Source organism: Salmo salar, chromosome ssa21 (assembly GCF_905237065.1).
Source record: "Salmo salar chromosome ssa21, Ssal_v3.1, whole genome shotgun sequence".
In the NCBI taxonomy this organism is placed as follows: Eukaryota; Metazoa; Chordata; class Actinopteri; order Salmoniformes; family Salmonidae; genus Salmo; species Salmo salar.
The window spans coordinates 40,672,533-40,695,028 of NC_059462.1; the positions used below are offsets into that span (position 1 = coordinate 40,672,533).

Sequence of the window (22,496 nt, forward strand, 5' to 3'; positions counted from 1 at the left end):
CATTTTTAGTTCTATCAAGTTCATATTTATATCCAAAAACAGCGTTTTACTGTGGCGTTGATGTTCAGGAAATCGTCATTACCGGCATCGTCGGATTACTTTCGATTTCTAGAAAGTGTTTTACTCAATTATTTTGATCAATGGTGAGCTCACCCGTGATGTGATTAATTATAAATAGTAATTGCTATTAGCTAATTCATATTGTCATTTCTGTCAGCCGAGAGTTATAAAAATATGACCGCTTGTGTTATGTCAATCTTTCTTCAATAAGCGCTGGGACAAATGTAGCCTACATTTTTCCGGTTTGGATGGATGATTGTGTTATGCTGAAGCTACTTCTGTGAATGTCTGAACATTGAATCCAAAAATAAACTGCTCACATTCTGGACATAACTTTGTAAGGACTGTTTGTGCAAAATGTTTCTGAAAAAAACTGTGGCCAGCTCAAATGCTGATTGTTGCGTCATTCGAAACTGGACGTTCTAAATACGCGTTCTAATCACATTGGTTTGATCGTACACTACAGGGACCACTGTAGATTTGCGCACCAGCTGTTTTGACAAATAGACACAGACCGCCACCCCTTGTCTTACCGGAGGCAGCTGGCAGCTATTCTGTGTTGCCGATGCAAGACAGCCACGACTTGGTGAAACATAAAATATTACAGTTTTTAATGTCCCGTTGGTAGGATAGTCTTGAACAGAGCTCATCCAGTTTATTCTCCAATGATTGCACGTTGGCCAATAGGACGGATGGTAGAGGTGGGTTACCCATTCACCGACAAATTCTCACAAGGCACTCGGACCTGCATCCCCTGTATCAGCGTCTCTTCTTCATGAGAATGACAACGATTTGGGCCTGGTCTGGTGTCAGCAGTAAATCCTTTGCGTCTGATTCCTTAAAAGAAAAAATCTTTGTCCATTTCGAGGTGAGTAATCTCTGTCCTGATATCCAGAAGCTCTTTTCGGTCATAAGAGACGGTGGCAGAAACATTTTGTACAAAATAAATGACAAACAATGCAAAAAAACACAAAATAGCAAAATTGGTTAGGAGCCCGTAAAACGGCAGCCATCTCTTCTGGCGCCATTCTGCAATTTGGACAAATAAACGTCACTAGAAAACAGCTTAAACGCAAATGCAGCTACTTTACTACTCGACTTCGTCTCGGGCCTAACAACACCAGTGCCAATATCCTCAAAACACGGCATCTCGGGCATTATCACTTAATTATACAACGGGCAGGTCTAATCCTGGACGCTGACTGGTTATAACTGCATTCCAGCCAGTGTCTATTCCACAAGTTTCCACCAGCAAAAGCTATAATGTTGAAATGCATATTTACTCTGTTCCATCTCCCTGGCAATCCACTGTCTCATCAGCCCAGCCAGATAATTTATAAACTTGGTCTCCACTGTAAAAAGCATCTAGACATTAGCTCCAATTTCTTTTACACAAGCAATTGGTTATCAATAGCGGAGATTTGTATAAAACTTGTGGTCTGTCTCTGACATTTGCAACACTGTTTCATATTAAAATTCGATCTCCAGCGGTCCCATTGTAATGAATGTGTAGCCTGGGGTCGGGAGTCGGGAAGAGACATTTCTCAGCCAGTCGAAATTGTGAATCAGCATCATTTTTATGGACATATACAAAGAATTGTCAATAGAAAACAGGTAAAACTAAACAAAATGAAGTTAGTTTGCAGTCTTTCCAGCTTCAGTTTGAATTGATTGTGTTAGCTGTGTTGTTGGCTAGCTCCTCTGAACAACAGCATCCTGATGAGAGCATATTGTTTATTCCAGGTGAAATCGCTCATCATTAGCTCATTCTTATGACTGTATCCAAATAAATGTCACTAGAAAACAGCTTAAACAAATGCAAATTAAACTACTTTTATGATATTCTGGCTGCACTGTTTGACATGACAGTAAGTTAGCCATAGTTAGCTATCTAGCAAGCAATAAGGATAAGAAACATTGCAAGCCAGTATGGCAATAGAACATTTAGAACGAACGAATGTCCATAGACACAGAACAAAAAGACAATGACTGGGTCGCGTCTCTGGCAACCGAACCGATACAATGAACGACCATAAAATAAATTAATCAGAATAATGTTTTTAATGAAAATATGTGAATCATTATTTGAATATGTTGATAACCCATTGTATAAAAGTGATAATGCCCTCGAAGCCGGTGTTTGGAGGATATTGTCGCCGTTTGCCGGTGTTGTGCCAAACCCCCCCCCCTAGAACACGCACACACAATTCTTTATTGCTGCGACTTGCTTGCTAGTTGAGATTTATGCTCATCACTCTGTCAGTTTAGCCTCCATTTCACTGATCTTAGTAGCAGAAAGCAATTGTTATTTGTTTCCTTCAAGGCAGCTGTCAATGATCCTGTTACACGGAACCCAAACTGGCTGCGCGAGTGTGCCATCATGCATACATTTATTTTGTCCCCCCACACCAAACGTGATCACGACACGCAGGTTAAAATATCAAAACAAACTCTGAACCAATGACATTAATTTGGGGACAGGTCAAAAAGCATTAAACATGTATGGCAATTTAGCTAGTTAGCTTGCACTCGCTAGCTAATTTGTCCTATTTAGCTAGCTTGCTGTTGCTAGCTAATTTGTCATGGGATTTAAACATATTTTACCTGAAATGCACAAGGTCCTCTACGCCGACAATTAATCCACACATAAAACGGCCAACCGAATAGTTTCTATCCATCTCTCCTCCTTCTAGGCTTTTTCATCTTTGAACTTATATGGTGATTAGCATCTACACTTTCATAGTATTACCACGACAACCGACAAAACATTTAGTCTTTCAATCACCCACGTGGATATAACCAATGAGGAGATGGCACGTGGGTACCTGCTTCTATAAACCAATGAGGAGTTGGGAGAGGCAGGACTTGCAGTGCGATCTGCGTCAGAAATAGGAATGACTTCTATTTTAGCCGGTGGCAACGCAGACGCTTGTTGGCGCGCGCAAGCAGTGTGGGTGCAATAATTGAAAAACATGGATTTCTAAATGTATTTTGCGACGCTCGCGCACACGTCGTGTCTGGTCTGCTCAGCATGTTAGGCTGCATTTCATAAAATGTTTTATGTCGGTTTAATCGCGGGGGAGGCACTAGTAATGTCTGCAGTTTTCAGTTGGCTATTTGTTTCAAGTGTATTAGTCTATAAATAATTAATAATTAATTAACACTAATATAATTAGTGTTCCGGAACTCCAATTTGAGCAGCAGCAGCTGAAAAATGAGCTCCTACAAATATTGAAATTTACATGGTTTTTAGAGTGAAGTACATCGGAAAAAAGCAAAAGAAAACTGCAAGACTGAATAGGAGAAAAAACAAGCAACAAACAAAGAAGATAGGCTTTTGAAAAATAACTACAATTTTATGAAAAATAGTTATTTTAGCTAGCTGAATTGTTTACCAGTTGCTAAGCAGTTGCTAGGGACTCTTTTGGAAGAAGCTAGCTAGCTAACGAAGAACAACAAAGAATATCTAGTTAACAGAAGAAAAGAAAGAGAAAATCAGGACAGAAGAAAAAGGATATCAAAGTGAAACAGTTCTCTAAAGACACAGGAGACAATAATACAAGAAACAACACTTCTGTAGCTTGTCAACTATGTGTCTGTCTATCCCTGTTCTCTCCTCTCTGCACAGGCCATACAAACGCTTCACACCGCGTGGCCGCTGCCACTCCAACCTGGTGGTCCCAGCGCCCACGACCCACGTGGAGTTCCAGGTCTCCGGCAGCCTCTGGAACTGCCGGTCTGCAGCCAACAAGGCTGAGTTCATCTCAGCCTATGCTACCCTCCAGTCCCTAGACTTCCTGGCGCTGACGGAAACATGGATTACCACAGATAACACTGCTACTCCTACTGCTCTCTCTTCGTCTGCCCACGTGTTCTCGCATACCCCTAGAGCATCGAGCCAGCGGGGTGGTGGCACTGGAATCCTCATCTCTCCCAAGTGGACATTCTCTCTTTCTCCCCTGACCCATCTGTCTATCTCCTCATTTGAATTCCATGCTGTCACAGTTACCAGCCCTTTCAAGCTTAACATCCTTATCATTTATCGCCCTCCAGGTTCCCTTGGAGAGTTCATCAATGAGCTTGACGCCTTGATAAGTTCCTTTCCTGAGGATGGCTCACCTCTCACAGTTCTGGGTGACTTTAACCTCCCCACGTCTACCTTTGACTCATTCCTCTCTGCCTCCTTCTTTCCACTCCTCTCCTCTTTTGACCTCACCCTCTCACCTTCCCCCCCTACTCACAAGGCAGGCAATACGCTTGACCTCATCTTTACTAGATGCTGTTCTTCCACTAATCTCATTGCAACTCCCCTCCAAATCTCCGACCACTACCTTGTATCCTTTTCCCTCTTGCTCTCCTCCAACACTACTCACTCTGCCCCTACTCGGATGGTATTGCGCCGTCCCAACCTTCGCTCTCTCTCTCCCGCTACTCTCTCCTCTTCCATCCTATCATCTCTTCCCTCTGCTCAAACCTTCCTATCTCCTGATTCTGCCTCCTCAACCCTCCTCTCCTCCCTTTCTGCATCCTTTGATTTTCTCTGTCCCCTATCCTCCAGGCCGGCTCGGTCCTCCCCTCCTGCTCCGTGGCTCGACGACTCACTACGAGCTCACAGAACAGGGCTCCGGGCAGCCGAGCGGAAATGGAGGAAAACTCGCCTCCCTGCGGACCTGGCATCCTTTCACTCACTCCTCTCTACATTCTCCTCTTCTGTCTCTGCTGCTAAAGCCACTTTCTACCACTCTAAATTCCAAGCATCTGCCTCTAACCCTAGGAAGCTCTTTGCTACCTTCTCCTCCCTCCTGAATCCTCCTCCCTCTCTGCGGATGACTTCGTCAACCATTTTGAAAAGAAGGTTGACGATATCCGATCCTCGTTTGCTAAGTCAAACGACAGCGCTGGTCCTGCTCACACTGCCCTACCCTGTGCTTTGACCTCTTTCTCCCCTCTCTCTCCAGATGAAATCTCGCGTCTTGTGACGGCCGGCCGCCCAACAACCTGCCCACTTGACCCTATCCCCTCCTCTCTTCTCCAGACCATTTCCGGAGACCTTCTCCCCTTCCTCACCTCGCTCATCAACTCATCCTTGACCGCTGGCTACGTCCCTTCCCTCTTCAAGAGAGCGAGAGTTGCACCCCTTCTGAAAAAACCTACACTCGATCCCTCCGATGTCAACAACTACAGACCAGTATCCCTTCTTTCTTTTCTCTCCAAAACTCTTGAACGTGCCGTCCTTGGCCAGCTCTCCTGCTATCTCTCTCAGAATGACCTTCTTGATCCTAATCAGTCAGGTTTCAAGACTGGGCATTCAACTGAGACTGCTCTTCTCTGTGTCACGGAGGCTCTCCGCACTGCTAAAGCTAACTCTCTCTCCTCTGCTCTCATACTTCTAGACCTATCTGCTGCCTTTGATACTGTGAATCATCAGATCCTCCTCTCCACCCTCTCCGAGTTGGGCATCTCCGGCGCGGCCCACGCTTGGATTGCGTCCTACCTGACAGGTCGCTCCTACCAGGTGGCGTGGCGAGAATCTGTCTCCGCACCATGCGCTCTCACCACTGGTGTCCCCCAGGGCTCTGTTCTAGGCCCTCTCCTATTCTCGCTATACACCAAGTCACTTGGCTCTGTCATATCCTCACATGGTCTCTCCTATCATTGCTATGCAGATGACACACAATTAATCTTCTCCTTTCCCCCTTCTGATAACCAGGCGGCGAATCGCATCTCTGCATGTCTGTCAGACTAATCAGTGTGGATGACGGATCACCAGCTCAAGCTGAACCTCGGCAAGACGGAGCTGCTCTTCCTCCCGGGGAAGGACTGCCCGTTCCATGATCTCGCCATCACGGTTGACAACTCCCTTGTGTCCTCCTCCCAGAGTGCTAAGAACCTTGGCGTGATCCTGGACAACACCCTGTCGTTCTCCACTAACATCAAGGCGGTGACCCGATCCTGTAGGTTCATGCTCTACAACATTCGCAGAGTACGACCCTGCCTCACACAGGAAGCGGCGCAGGTCCTAATCCAGGCACTTGTCATCTCCCGTCTGGATTACTGCAACTCGCTGTTGGCTGGGCTCCCTGCCTGTGCCATTAAACCCCTACAACTCATCCAGAACGCCGCAGCCCGTCTGGTGTTCAACCTTCCCAAGTTCTCTCACGTCACCCCGCTCCTCCGCTCTCTCCACTGGCTTCCAGTTGAAGCTCGCATCCGCTACAAGACCATGGTGATTGCCTACGGAGCTGTGAAGGGAACGGCACCTCCATACCTTCAGGCTCTGATCAGGCCCTACACCCAAACAAGGGCACTGCGTTCATCCACCACTGGCCTGCTGGCCCCCCTACCTCTGAGGAAGCACAGTTCCCGCTCAGCCCAGTCAAAACTGTTCGCTGCTCTGGCACCCCAATGGTGGAACAAGCTCCCTCACGACGCCAGGACAGCGGAGTCAATCACCACCTTCCGGAGACACCTGAAACCCCACCTCTTTAAGGAATACCTAGGATAGGATAAAGTAATCCTTCTAACCCCCCCCTACCCCCCCTTAAAATATTTAGATGCACTATTGTAAAGTGGTTGTTCCACTGGATATCATAAGGTGAATGCACCATTTTGTAAGTCGCTCTGGATAAGAGCGTCTGCTAAATGACTTAAATGTAAATGTATAAATAAATCTCTTTACCAAAATTCGTCATCTCTCCCATGTCTTATTCGACTAGTAGTTGTTCTGAAGTGTTTGTTTTTCTACATTTTACTCCCTCTGTGTTTAATATAACACACATACATTAATTATTCATTTTGGTTGCCTATCCTGGCATGAAGTTTGTTCTGTAGAACGTATTTGACTCTAGTGACAAAATTAAGGAAATTAGAGGGGGTGACTTCGGCAATGCCATTTTCTTGCCTGCCAACCCCCCCTTCTAATTTCCTTAATTTTGTGGCTAGAGTCAAATACTTTCTGTGGCACACACTACTGGTCAACATGAGCTACCAACATGATTCTGAAGTGTGCCAGGCCTTACAGTCCCAAGATAGAAAGCAAGAAAATGGCCTTGCTGAAATCCTTTCCGCCCCCTTCTAATTTCCTTAATTTTGTCACTAGAATTAAATACTTTCTGTGGCACACGTCAGTCAAATACTTTCTATAGCACAAACTTCACGCCAGGATAGGCAACCGAAATGAATAATTAACGTATGTGTGTTACATTAAACATAGAGGAGGGAGTAAAATGTTGGCAAGCAATAAGCATTTCACAACTACTTGTCGAATAAGACATGGGAGAGATTACGAATTTTGGCAAAGAGATTTATTTATAGACCAATACACTTGAAACAAATAGCCAAGTGAAAACTGTAGACATTACTAGTGCCTCCCCTGCAATCAAACCGACATAAAATGTTTTAATGAAACGCAGCCTAACGGGATGATTGACAGCTGCCTTGAAGGAAACAAATAAAAAATGCCTTCTGCTACTAAGATCAGTGAAATGTAGGCTAAACTGACAACGGAGTGAAGAGCAAAAATCTTAACCAGCAAGCAAGTCGCAGCAATGAAGAATTGAGTGTGTGCGCGTTCACGCGAAAGGGGGGGGGGGGGGGGATTCTGGCAGGGGGGAGATTTTCGGCACAACACCGGTTCTCGACTTCGTCTCTGGCCAACAACACCCGTGCCAATATATCCTCCAAACACTGGCTTCTCGGGCATGATCACTTAACCAGAGAGACTCAAACAAACACACACATTACAACTCGATTGTGACAACAGCATAGAAGACAATTGATAGTAAAAGAATAAGGACACATCTAAACTCTCACCACACTTCACGAAAATAAACCTAATTGTGGAGTTTGGCAAGCACAGCAATCATTTGGGGCTCACCTTTCTTTACACATGCACGAACAAATCAGAGCGGAAGTAAACAAAACTCACGTGAGCGACTTTATTCCAATGATACGGTATTGTGAAACTAGGGGGGCATTCCGACTCAATAAGGCCTGAAAATCCCGTTCACATCTATTGAGGAAGGAACCAACATGGATGACAACGGGTTTAAGTTTCAAAATTGTGACCACTTCCGTTCAGGCATGCGCAGTGCAGCTTGAATTGTTGCAGCGACATGGGTTGTTATTGTTTCTATGGGCAACTGATATTGAAGTTATATACATTTGTTGCCATTGTGTAATCGAATATTGGACATCGCGCGCGGATTAAGTCACCGTTGAACGAAAGCTACGTTGTATCACAGGCGATGGGTGCTGCATCGAGCACCGAGGGCGAAAGGGAACCACTTATTTTTCCTCCTAACCCCGAGACGAGCATTCAGCCAGTTTACAGCCGAGTCTACGGGAGAAGATGGCTGGTTCTGACTCTATTTTCATTGCTGGCGTTCATGCAAGGGATGGTATGGAACACTTGGGGCCCAATTCAGAACTCTGCCATTCACGCGTACGATTTCGCCAAATCTGACATCGCCGTGCTGGTTCTGTGGGGGCCAGTAGGGTTCACCCCTTGGCTGCTATTTATGTGGCTGATGGACAAGAAAGGTGAGTTGTTTTGTTCGAGGTGGCAGTACGTCTTTACAATTGTATGTCTCCATTGCCAAATTATATTTCCCCAGGGTTGTGTCATTGCATGCTGCAGCGACTTGGGAATTGTTGACGTATACATCCTGGGGAAAAAAGAGAAGGTATTGATGACTAGATATCATAGGTCATAATTGATTTACGTTTTTTATCCAATCAACCATAAGAATGGGAAGCAAACATTTCCCTCAATGTATACACAACATATGTTGAAATAACTGGCCTAGTTTAATGTCGGTGGGCCTATGTTGACATAAGAATAGTTAAGATATACATCCAGTCCAAAGACTACCTTAAATTATTAAACCATGAGAAAGGGTCTGAACAACAGGTAAACAATCAAAAATAATGTTGACTGACTGGCTGCCTTGTGGAATTTTTGCTATGGGCCACTTATGTGTTATTTTGTGAAATTGTGAAATCTCTTTCATCGAGCTCTCAAACAACAGTCAAGTATTGTTTACTGACAGTTAAAGTAACACTCAGAAGTGCTGCCTACCAGTCATGCCTGCTAATCACCAAACCAGTTCCTCTACATCACCTGATTAAAACACTTAGCTAACACCCATCTAACACCCGGACCACACTATCAGCTGACAAAAACATTTTCTTTGACTCCTTGGAAACATACAAAAGCAAATAACATATACAGCATATGAAAGCAAAGGGCATCTGTCATAAGTGTGTGGTTAGTTAGTCATCTAGAGACATCTCATGACAGTCTCTTTTAAAACAAAAAGATGAAGTGGCTATTGGGTGTTACATAGTAAAAGGTCATAACAGTGTCATATAGTTCATTGTGTTTCTTAACTTTATTCATTCGGGCAAATACTAACTTCCTCTTCAATCGAGTTTTCACTTAGACTTGCATTGATGTCAATAGGAGTTTAGGATTCACAACCTCTAAGTCAATAAAACCCCTTGAAATGTAACTCCTTAAAAGCGTGTGTTAATCTGTAGCATGATTTGGTCTATGGCCCATGTGGAGCAGTGAGGTACAATAGTAGTAGTAAATCAGTGTCTGCATCCCAAATGGCCCCCTATTCTCTATATAGTCCACTGCTTTTGACAAGAGTCTGTGGGGTTTAAGGATAGACAGCAGGTGTAGAGATAAGGCTTAGCTGTTACTAAGGTGAAATATGCTTGCTGGTGGGATTTCTCTTACCACCATTTCAAAAATGCTGCTGATCTCCTCGGGCCTCTCATATGACGCTTTACCGCTTGCTCTGTAATATGAGTAGTGTTTTGATTTCAATAATCAAAATCTAAAACAATAAACTAGCAGAGAACTTTAATATGCCCGTAGATTATATTATGTTCAACAATTATATAGAAAAATTAGTCAAATAAAAAATTGTATATTTAAGCAATAAGACGTATATTAAGCAAACATACTCTCGTAAAACGGACTATCCTATCGATCCTTGATTTCGGCGATGTCATTTACAAAATAGCCTCCAACACTCTACTCAGCATATTGGATGCAGTCTATGACAGTGCCATCCGTTTCGTCACCAAAGCCCCATATAGTACCCACCACTGCGACCTGTATGCTCTCGTTGGCTGGCCCTCGCTTCATATGCATCAGCAAACCCACTGGCTCCAGGTCATCTATAAGTCTTTGCTAGGTAAAGCCCCACCTTATCTCAGCTCACTGGTCACCATAGCAGCACCGACCCGTAGCACGCGCTCCAGCAGGTATATTTCACTCGTCACCCCCAAAGCCAATTCCTCCTTTGGCCGCCTTTCCTTCCAGTTCTCTGCTGCCAATGACTGGAACGAATTGCAAAAATCACTGAAGCCGGAGACTCATATCTCCCTTTAACTTTAAGCATCAGCTATCTGAGCAGCTTACAGATCATTGTGCCTGTACATAGCCCATCTGTAAATAGCCCATCCAACTACCTCATCCCCATATTGTTATTTATTTTATTTATATTTTTTTGCTCCTTTTTACCCCAGTATCTCTATTTGCACATTCATCTTCTGCACATATATCACTCCAGTGTTTATTTGCTAAATTGGAATTATTTCTCCACTACGGCCTATTTATTACCTTACCTCCCTAATCTTACTTCATTTGCACACACGTTATATAGACTTTTCTATTGTGTTGTTGACTGTATGTTTGTTTATTCCATGTGTAACTCTGTGTTGTTTGTATCGCACTTTTTTGCTTTATCTTGGCCAGGTTGCAGTTGTAAATAAGAACGTGTTCTCAACTGGCCTACCTGGTTAAATAAAGGTCAAATAAAAAATATGGACAATATACCATGGCTAAAGGCTGACGCAACGCGAGTGCCTGGATACAGCCTTTAGCTGTGGTATATTGGCCATATACCGCAAACCCCCGAGGTGCCTTATTGCTATTATAAACTGGTTACCAACGTAATTAGAGCAGTAAAAATACATGTTTTGTCATACCCGTGATATACTGTCTGATATTCCACGGCTGTCAGCCAATCAGCATTCAGGGCTCGAACCACCCAGTTTATAATTCATATTACAACGCTTTGTAGCACCTTTACATTTAAAAAATATATATTTTTCATATTTTTGTTTAACCTTTTATTTAACTAGGCAAGTCAGTTAAGAACAAATTCTTATTTACAATGAAGGCCTACACCGGCCAAACCCGGACAACGCTGGGCCATTTGTGCGCTGCCGTATGGGACTCCCAATCACGGCCGGTTGTGATACAGCCTGGAATCGAACCAGGGTGTCGGTAGTGACGCCTCAAGCACTGAGATGCAGTGCCTTAGACCGCTGGGCCACTCGAGAGCAAAATATAAAATATTATGGAGTCTTAAAGGAGGTAATTCTCAAATATATGTAAACTATCTTACCTCTAAAGGACCCTTCTATAGATAACATTTCTTGAAAATCCCCCAAATCATGGTATTTCTCTCCTAGTTTCGTGAGGAATCACCCTGCTATTTATTTATTTATTTTACCAGGTAAGTTGACTGAACACATTCTCATTTACAGCAACGACCTGGGGAATAGTTTCAGGGGAGAGGAGGGGTATGAATGAACCAATTGTAAGCTGGGGATGATTAGGTGGCCATGATGGTATGAGGGCCAGATTGGGAATTTAGCCAGGACACCGTGGTTAACACCCCTACTCTTACAATAAGTGCAATGGGATCTTTAATGACCTCAGAGTCAGGACACCCGTTTAACATTTACATTACATTACAGTCATTTAGCAGACGCTCTTATCCACAGCGACTTATAGTAGTGAATGCATACTTTTTTTTTTCTCCGTACTGGTCCCCCGTGGGAATCGAACCCACAACCCTGGCATTGCAAACACCATGCTGTACCAACTGAGCCACACGGGACCTTAACGTCCCATCCCAAAGACGGCACCCTACACAGGGCAGTGTCCCCAATCACTGCCCTGGGGAATTGGGATATTGTTTGGACCAGATGAAAGAGTGCCTCCTACAGGCCCTCCAACACCACTGCCAGCAGCATCTGGCCTCCCATCCAGGGACTGACCAGGACCAACACTGCTTAGCTTCAGAAGCAAGCCAGCAGTGGTATGCAGGGTGGTATGCTGCTGGCATAGTATGTAGGCCAACCAGATGTAGGCCAACCAGATGAAAGGCAGCTCTAGCGACTGCATGGTAGAGATTAGAATGAAAGATATTTTGTACACAAAGAATTTACATACCAGCATCTGCCGTTGTTTAGTTGTGCCCTCTTTAGTACAGAGAGATAGGCCAATCTGACAGACAGGAACAGAGTTCCCAACGGGAACCCGCAGAAACATTCAGAGACACCGATATTTCTTTACATTTCATATCAGATTAAAGTCATATTTTAGTTTGAAATACTAGTAATTTGTCACCAATAATTGTGTACTTACTGAACTAGGGACTCTCACTCATCACTACCAAGAGGAAATGAGAGAACAGGGAACAGATAATGATTGTATGGGAACAGAAGTTCCCTTAAATTATGGTGATGTGGTGGAAACTGAAAATGTAGACTTAAGTCGGGAACAGGATTGGGATGTTGTGGTTTGGAGGGAGTTGGCTGGGGACTCGTGATTCATATTTTAGATAATGTATAGAATGAGGTCTCAACAATTATGCAAAATATATGACCTTTGGAACAGAATTTCAGAATACAAAATAACCTCCACATTTTCTCTCTGTACCCCCTACCTCTCCCCATTTCACCTCTTCCCTTTCCCCTCTCCACCTCTCCCCTCCTGTGCTGCAGGTCTGCGGGCGTCTCTTTTACTGTCAGTCTTCTTCATGGTGATGGGGGCAGCGCTGCGTAGTGTCCCTGTACCAGACCTACAACTAAGGCGATGGTAACACCCCCTCACACCCAGAGCTTTACTGTATACTCTCTTTATAAAACGGCATGTTTGGAAGCTGGCAATACTTTCCCATACAAAATCATGCCCCATATAAGGCTGTGGTGCTCATTACATTTTGTCTGCCGGGTATATTGTTATGTGAAAGACATTGTACAGTAACTCTACCTGTGTTTCTGTCTGAAAGTTGGTTATGTCGCCTTTCATATTTTTGTAATGAACATATGAATTATGCTGAGACAAAAAATAATAATGTTCTCACCATAATTGACCGTTAATTAACATAAACATGTTTAGCATCTCCAGGCCCCCATGCATACAAGCTGCATACAAGCTGCATACAAGCTGCATACAAGCTGCGTACAAGCCACTGATGCGAGCCTTTGGAACATCTACATTTTAAAAAGTCAAATAAATCCATTAAATGTACACCATCACAATAAATACATGTAATGTACACAATCACAATAAATTAGAGGTCGACCGATTAATCGGAATGGCTGATTAATTAGGGGTGATTTCAAGTTTTCATAACAATCGGTAATCGGCATTTTTGGACACAGATCATGGCCGATTACATTGCACTTCACGAGGAGACTGCATGGCAGGCTGACTACCTGTTATGCCAGTGCAGCAAGGAGCCAAGGTAAGGTGCTAGCTAGCATTAAACTTATCTTATAAAAAACAATCAATCTTAACATCATCACTAGTTAACTACACATGGTTGATATTACTAGTTTATCTAGCTTGTCCTACGTTGCATATAATCGATGCAGTGCCTGTTAATTTATCATTGAATCATAGCCTACTTTGCCAAACGGGTGATTTAACAAGCGCATTCGCGAAAAAAGCACTGTCGTTGCACCAATGTGTACCTAACCATAAACATCAATGCCTTTCTTAAAATCAATACACAAGTATATATTTTTAAACCTGCATATTTAGTTAATATTGCCTGATATCATGAATTTCTTTAACTAGGGAAATTGTGTCACTTCTCTTGCGTACTGTGCAACAGAGTCAGGGTATATGCAGCAGTTTGGGCCGCCTGGCTCGTTGCGAACTGTGAAGATTATTTCTTCCTAACAAAGACAGCCAACTTTGCCAAACGGGATGATTTGCGCATTTGCAAAAAAAGCACAATCGTTGCACAAATGTACCTAACCATAAACATCAATGCCTTTCTTAAAATCAATACACAGAAGTATATATTTTTTTAAACCTGCATATTTAGTTAAAAGAAATCCAGGTTAGTAGGCAATATTAAATTGTGTCACTTCTCTTGCGTTCATTGCACGCAGAGTCAGGGTATATGCAACAGTTTGGGCCGCCTGGCTCGTTGCGAACTAATTTGCCAGAATTTTACGTAATTATGACATAACATTGAAGGTTGTGCAATGTAACAGGAATATTTAGACTTATGGATGCCACCCATTAGATAAAATACAGAACGGTTCCGTATTTCACTGAAAGAATAAACGTTTTGTTTTTGAAATGAAAGTTTCCGGACTTGACCATATTAATGACCTAAGGCTCGTATTTCTGTGTGTTATTATGTTATAATTAAGTCTATGATTTGATATTTGATAGAGCAGTCTGACTGAGCGGTGGTAGGCAGCAGTGGTAGGCAGCAGCAGGCTCGTAAGCATTCATTCAAACAGCACTTACGTGCATTTGCCAGCAGCTCTTCACTGTGCTTCAAGCATTGAGCTGTTTATGACTTCAAGTCTATCAACTCCCGAGATTAGGCTGGTGTAACTGATGTGAAATGGCTAGCTAGTTAGAGGGGTGCGCGCTAATAGCGTTACAATCGGTGACGTCACTCGCTCTGAGACCTTGAAGTAGTTGTTCCCCTTGCCCTGCAAGGGCTGCGGCTTTTGTGGAGCGATGGGTAACGATGCTTCGAGTGTGGCTGTTGTCGACGTGTTCCTGGTTCGAGCCCAGGTAGGGGCGAGGAGAGGGACGGAAGCTATACTGTTATACTGGCAATACTAAAGTGCCTATAAGAACATTCAATAGTTGCAAGATCAAATCCCCGAGCTGACAAGGTAAAAATCTGTCGTTCTGTCCCTGAACAAGGCAGTTAACCCACTGTTCCTAGGGCGTGATTGAAAATAAGAATTTGTTCTTAACTGACTTTACTAGTTAAATAAAGATAACATAAATAAAAATCCAATAGTCAAAGGTATATGAAATACAAATGGTATAGAGAGAAATAGTCCTATAATAACATTTACATTTACATTTTACATTTACGTCATTTAGCAGACGCTCTTATCCAGAGCGACTTACAAATTGGTGCATTCACCTTATGATATCCAGTGGAACAACCACTTTATAATAGTTCATCTATATCTTTTTTGGGGGGGGGTAGAAGGATTACTTTATCCTATCCCAGGTATTCCTTTAAGAGGTGGGGTTTCAGGTGTCTACGGAAGGTGGTGATTGACTCCGCTGTCCTGGCGTCGTGAGGGAGCTTGTTCCACCATTGGGGTGCCAGAGCAGCGAACAGTTTTGACTGGGCTGAGCGGGAACTGTGCTTCCGCAGAGGTAGGGGGGCCAGCAGGCCAGAGGTGGATGAACGCAGTGCCCTTGTTTTGGTGTAGGGCCTGATCAGAGCCTGAATACCTACAACCTAAAACTTCTTACCTGGGAATATTGAAGACTCATGTTAAAAGGAACCACCAGCTTTCATATGTTCTGAGCAAGGAACTTAAACGTTAGCTTTTTTACACGGCACATATTGCACTTTTACTTTCTTCTCCAACACTTTGTTTTTGCATTATTTAAACCAAATTGAACATGTTTCATTATTTATTTGAGGCTAAATTGATTTTATTGATGTATTATATTAAAATAAAAGAGTTCATTCAGTATTGTTGTAATTGTCATTATTATAAATAAATACATGTAAAAAATCTGCCAATTAATCGATATCGGCTTTTTTTGGTCCTCCAATAATCAGTATCGGCATTGAAAAATCATAATTGGTCGACCTCTACAATAAATTAATTTAATGTACACCATCACACTAAATCCATTTAATGTACACCGTCACAATAAATCCATTATTTATTTTAGGCAGGTCTAAAGAAACATGATATACAGAAAAATGGATTTCAGATGAGCAATATATAAGTTGGCCTGATGTATGTTATCTGGCTATGTGCCATGCCATAGGCTGTAGGCCATGCCATAGGCTCTATAGCATACAAGATATGCGTTTAAGTTCCATGCCATTATGTTATAAACTGGGTGGTTCGAAACCTGAATACTGATTGGCTGAAAGCCATGGTATATTTAGTCATTTTTTATTTGGATCCCCATTAGCTAACACCGTAACTCTTGCTAATCTTTCTTGGTTACAACACCAATTAACAAGACATTACAAACAACCACAAATCAAGACTTCACAAACATTCAACAAGTAGACAATACCGACAATGGAAATACATTTAACATTCAGTTCATGCTTCATATTTCCTGTCCAGTCATATGGTCTATCACATTAGATGTTCTTTTATTTTTTCCTTGAAGGTTGATTTACTTTTTGCCGGAGAAATATGGATTGGTAAAGCTATGGCTCTATATAAAACTGTAGATTTAAGGTGATTTGTTCTTGGCTTGGGTTGTCTTAGCTGCCCTGAGTTTGCCTGTCTGGTTTGGTGGTTATGCATGTTGCTAGTATGTACTAACTGACCAGAAAAATACTGTGTTTTTTATTTATTTTAAATAAAACATTCCTAAAGAAAATCAGAAGACTGGATAGGATAGTAAATTTGTTTTTAACGTGAAGCCATGAGAGATTCTAATGCATTTGGATAATATTCATACGGATAGAGCAATGAAGAGCTAATCTACCAGCCCTGTTTTGAGCCATTTGGAGCTTTTTTATATTTTCTTTGTTGCAGATGACAATATAACTGGACAGTACTCTAAGTGTGATAGGACCAGGGATTGACCATATAACTGGACAGTACTCTAAGTGTGATAGGACCAGGGATTGACCATATAACTGGACAGTACTCTAATTGTGATAGGACCAGGGATTGACCATATAACTGGACAGTACTCTAAGTGTGATAGGACCAGGGATTGACCATATAACAGGACAGTACTCTAAGTGTGATAAGACCAGGGATTGACCATATAACTGGACAGTACTCTAAGTATGATAGGACCAGGGATTGACCATATAACTGGACAGTAAGTGTGATAGAACCAGGGATTGACCATATAACTGGACAGTACTCTAAGTGTGAGAGGACCAGGGACTGAATCACCTGATTCAGTGTGCTAGATGTTAAATACTCTGAACATTTTCTTGTAACAGTAATTCCCTTACCCATCTTAATAACAATATTATCTATGTGTTCTGACCATGATAAAGCTGCATCCAACCACTTGTAGTTGATCCCTTGTAGTTTTGTTTTATTTACTTGCGCTACATGTGTTCTATTCATCAACACATTCAATTCGGGATCATCAGCAAGCATATATCTTGAACCAAATACAAGACATTTTGTTTTAGAAATTTTCAACACCAATTTGTTCGCATCAACACACTCAGACACCAGTCTTAGTTCACTGCTCAGTACATCTGTTAGCTCATTACATTCTGATGCCGAGCTATACATTGTAGAGTCATCAGCATAAATGACCACTCTTGCTTTGTTCATTACTGAAAGTAAATCATTAGTAAAAATCGAGTAGAGATGTGGGACTAGGCAACTTCCTTGAGAGGCAACTTCCTTGAACACTACAGTGTATATCTTTACTGTTTGAAAAGCTACCATTAAAGAACACTTTTTGCCATCTGCATAGATAGCTTTCCATCCAGGATAGAGCTGCAGACTTAAAACCATAACATTTTAAATTGACCTAGTAACAGTTCATGATCAATTACATCAAAAGCAGCACTGAAATCTAGCATCACTGCACCAACTAACTTCCTGTCATCCATACTCTTTAACCAATCACCTGTCATTTGTGCTAAGGCCGTACTCGTAGAATGCCCTTCTTTGTATGCATGCTGGAAACCCATTATCAGACCATTTACATGAGAAATAATCCTTCATTTGTATAGATACAATTTGTTTTCAATAATTTACTTAACACAGGCAGCAAGCTGACACCAAATTAGGACCAGTGAATGCAGATTTATTTTTAACATTAGGTAGTTTGGCTCTTTCCAGACTTCTGGGCACACCCCATACATCAAGCACTTAGTAAAATATGAGAGATTGGGGTAGATATTTGGTTAGCTGTGACTATAAGCAATTTGGCATCAAGATTATCTGGACCAGGTGACTTGTCATCCGAAAGAGACAACAGCATCCTTTCTACCTCTTCCCTTTCTACTGGATGAAATTCAAACATTTATTGCCTCTTCTTCATGATAAAATCTTTTATAAGGGTATATTGGAATCATAGCATTCCTCAACTTGTCCACTTTGCCTGTAAAATATTAATTAAAGTAGTTTGCGATGTCATGTGGTTTTGTCATAAATATACCCTCTGATTCAACAATAGAGGCAGACATGTTTGACTTCCTACCCATAATAGTGTTTTTCTGTTTTTCCCCCCATCAACCTTTACTTCATCAATTTTGCTGATAGAATCCCTCCTTTCCTTTGTTTAGCTTGGTCACTAGATTTCTTAATTTACAATAACTTTGCTTATCAAACAGAGTGGCAGATTTATCTGCTACTTTTTTGGCATCATAAAGTTGAATCATTAAATTTCTCAGCTCATCATCAATCCATGGGGCACTGTTTGACCTCACAGTGCATTTCCTCAAAGGGTAATGCTTATCAGCAATACTTATAAATCATTTCATGAACAAACTTAGTGACATTCCAGGATCACCCTTACTATTGATAGGTTTGGATTTCTGAACTTTATATGTTATTAATCATTAGTTGTAATAGAGACCTGAGGGGTGCCATAGCCGAGGGACTACACCAGAGGTTCATGGTTAAGCTTGGAATGTACTGAGTGTAGGGAAAGCAATGTGGCAGGCATTGATAAGGGGAGAGAGCCATGGATTAGTGATGAATGGGGTCGAGGTCAGGTCAGGTCACGTTAAGGGAGAAAAAAGTTTTTATGGCCCGTATCACTTAGTTTCCTGCCTAGCAATAAAGATACAATGTTTGTTCAGATGTGTAGGAGGAGACTCAGCCTATGAGAAAGGGTTAAATATCAGTGCTTGTGTGAATATGTCTTTGTCTAATGCAGCTGTATTGATCCTCTGGGAGAATAAATTTGGTTTGAGCTTTCATATTGTCCGTAGAGTTTTTACTCTGAGAATTAGAACCTAAAACTACACACTTCTAACCATTGCACATTCTTAATCTCATCCACAAATGAGTCCTGATTGAATTCTCTGTAGGACCTTCGGTAGATTACCTTAGGGCTAGCCTTTGGTATTTTAGTTTTCCTAGTGAGTGCAACCAAGTGTATCAGACTGTATACCACGCATATGACAAAACATATGACAAAACATTTATTTTTACTGCTCTAATCAAGTTGGAAACCAGTTTATAATAACAATAAGGCACCTCAGGGGATTGTGGTATATTGCTGTATCCAAGCACTCCGTGTTGCGTCGTAGGTAAGAACAGCCCTTAACTGTGGTTTATACCACACCCCCTCGGACCTTATTGCTTAATTTTGATTTTATAGTACCAAGAATATAATTGAACTTAGCTGAATAAAATAGAAAGGATATTTTTCCCATTCCGGAGCGAGTGTGCATATGAAGTGGCTATGTTGAGCGTAAAACTGATCATTTGAAAAAACTGATCATTTGTAAACTTTTTAGTTGTGAATGATAAAAACCTTACAATCTCTTAGAAATCAAAACATATATGTGCTGCATGATGCGACTAGGGGCTATTGATGATTTGAGAAAGTCGCAAAAAAGCTTGTTCCTTAGGCTGCACATGCTGTTCTCCCATCTAGACAGTTAGTTTTTCACTCATGCTGGGTAGGCTACTCTGGTTATTTCACTCCACTCATCAACCACTGTTTGAGAAGCATGCGGCCTCGCTGCACCACAGGTGATATTCCACCCAACCCCTGTATGCCATGGGTTCTTTAATCCTGTTCCTGCAACTACCCAGTGCTTCATTTGTGAAATGTGTTTGGGAACATCAAAACATATTTCATTAAACTGTTGACAGCCCCTCTCTCTGCACGCTTGAGAAAGTAAGGAAGGAGAGAGAGGAGGAGATGGAAATGCACAGTGGTGAGATATTCTGTAGCCAAAGGTAATGTGTTACCCTATTAATTATGAAAATATAAAAATACCCTATTACTAGGCTATTCAAAATTAAATACAAATTCACTATAATTGTAGGCTAACTCTGTAAGCCGCCCTGCAAAATCAATGAACCAACAGCATCGCCTAGGCCTATACAGTTCTCTGCCATGCGTAGTAGGCGTTAGGCTATGTATTGTATAACGGCACAATCATTATTTTAATTCGGAGTTTTTTTTGGGGGGGGGGCTTGGGCTCATATATGCGTATGCACATGGGTGTTTTGAATTAATCATCACTTTAAAGTGCTGTCCATTTCGTTGTGTTAGGCTTTGAAACAACATCCACAACAACCATGTTTCAACCTGCTGTTGAACTTCTAATTGATCATCACAGTGAGGTGAGTTTTAAAATCACAATACTGTTTTGATAAGTTTTTGATGTGATTTTCAATTGTGTTTGCATTGGCGTCAGAGTGGTTAGAAGGACAGAGCCCTGAGTACCAGGCCATTAGGACCTGATGGTTGTTAGTGAGTTGGGTACTACCAACACATGTCCAGAGTGCATAAAAGGACATTACTGTGACGGTCACATGGAATTTTACTGCGGTCATGACTGCCAGTGTGGCAGTAATACGGTCACCGCAACAGCCCTAGACTTACAACTAAGGCGACGGTAACACCCCACACAACCCCTCACACCCAGAGATGTGCTATATACTCTCTTTATAAAACGGCTTGTTTGGAACCTGGTAGTGCTTTCCCAAAATTATGCCCCATATATGTATTATGTTGGAAGATTCTTCCTCTGGAAAAGTCTTATCAAAGGCTACACAGAAATGTATATACTTATTACAATTACCAATATTGTGAGTAGCTATGGTAATTTTCTGGTTTCAGGGTGCCCGGTATGGCTTGTAAATTGCAGTTTTAGGGAGGAAAGAAATTACCCATCTAGTCTACCATAGTTTTGATGAATGACAGCATTTATAAATCGCTAGTTTGCCAGTTGCATTGTTGTGTTGTGGTATTGAACTGTCGTATTGAAATAGTTTCTGCTCGCTTTGAATGCCTCACAATAGCAGAGACATGGAATGGGATTGAGGCGCACCATTTCCTTCAAGAGATTAGAATTCTATTTAAATTGTTGAATTGTGTGGATACTTGTTTTCTGCTTCTCTTATCGACTACGGCTTTCATTCACACTTTTCTTTCTGACATCCTTATTTTTACCAGAATAAAAAATAAAAACCTGTCCTTTCTTCCATCGCTATTTTAAAAAATATAGGCAATATTTCCTCTTTCTAAAACAGTACCTGTGTGTTTGAAGGAGGCCCAGACGTCAAGGTTATCTGAATTACTTTGGTGATAAAAGTAATTTTATGGCCTTCTCTATTGTTAATCTGCCACTTATTTCTTATTAGGCTCCACATTGACTTCAATTCAGGGGATGCATTATGGGTATTTCAATTGAGGAAGGAAATTGTATTCTCTTAAGTATAGCACTTTCATCCACTGAATTTATTAGGTTAGGTTGCTGATTTGAGGTCCCAAAGAACAGATAATAAAAACTAGTCATAGTCTAACTGCACATTTTCTCTGAGTGTGATTGGATCTGTTAAATGAGGACCATTAGTTCAGTTTATTGCAATATTAATACAGACTAAAACGAGTAAAATAAACAGAAAATGATTTGCTCTCATTCTAGGAGGGATACTTAGAAAATTATACTTACGAATGATTCCTTTTTTAAAGAAAATAATATTCCACTAATTGAAAGTGTTTGCAGAGAAGTATAAGCTTTTATATTGCCCCAGGCTTTGTTTCCCTCATCCCAAATCTGTTTTTGCTGCCAGACAGATCTGGGACCAGACTAAGGCTGCACTTAACTGAAAACAACCTCTTCAGTCCTACTCACTTGTCTTCGTTCTCGCTGTAACCTTTATGCTTCAGAGGGCAGCTGAGTATAGAACAACAGAATGTGTGTGTGTGCGTGTGTACTATAGACCTGCATAACGCTGACTTGACAGTATACATGTACTTGACCATCCATAAGCATTCCAAAATATCTATGCTGTTGGTGTGGACCATTTTACAGTGACTAGGCCTCCTGGCTGAGTAGGGCATATGCTGTTGTACTCTGTCATGAGAAATACAGGGTCACGTGCCGAGGCATACGCCATCTAACGAGAGATGTGGTTGTAGCGGAGGGGTGTTTATTGGAGACAGAGATATATTGCAGGCAGTAAGGATGCCAACACAA

At 41.8% G+C, this 22,496-nt stretch overlaps 2 protein-coding genes across 3 annotated transcripts in view; one reads left to right on the forward strand and one right to left on the reverse strand.

Annotated features, from left to right (window-relative positions):
- The window catches only part of hspbap1 (hspb associated protein 1), a 48,294-nt gene extending 40,194 nt beyond the window's left edge, over window positions 1–8,100 (reverse strand). Inside the window, exon 1 of one of the 2 annotated variants that reach the window (XM_014165387.2) lies at window positions 7,988–8,100. The gene's annotated coding sequence lies outside the window, so the exon portion shown is untranslated. Of the gene's footprint in view, window positions 1–7,936 lie in introns of both variants that reach the window. The other variant, XM_014165386.2, reaches the window with a different exon arrangement.
- A 40-nt stretch (window positions 8,101–8,140) lies between these two features.
- The window catches only part of slc49a4 (solute carrier family 49 member 4), a 70,976-nt gene continuing 56,620 nt past the window's right edge, over window positions 8,141–22,496 (forward strand). The window contains exons 1-2 of the mRNA XM_014165388.2: window positions 8,141–8,601; window positions 12,874–12,967. Of these exons, the coding sequence (XP_014020863.1) occupies window positions 8,307–8,601; window positions 12,874–12,967 (389 nt within the window). The 5' untranslated portion in view covers window positions 8,141–8,306. The remainder of the gene's footprint in view (window positions 8,602–12,873; window positions 12,968–22,496) is intronic.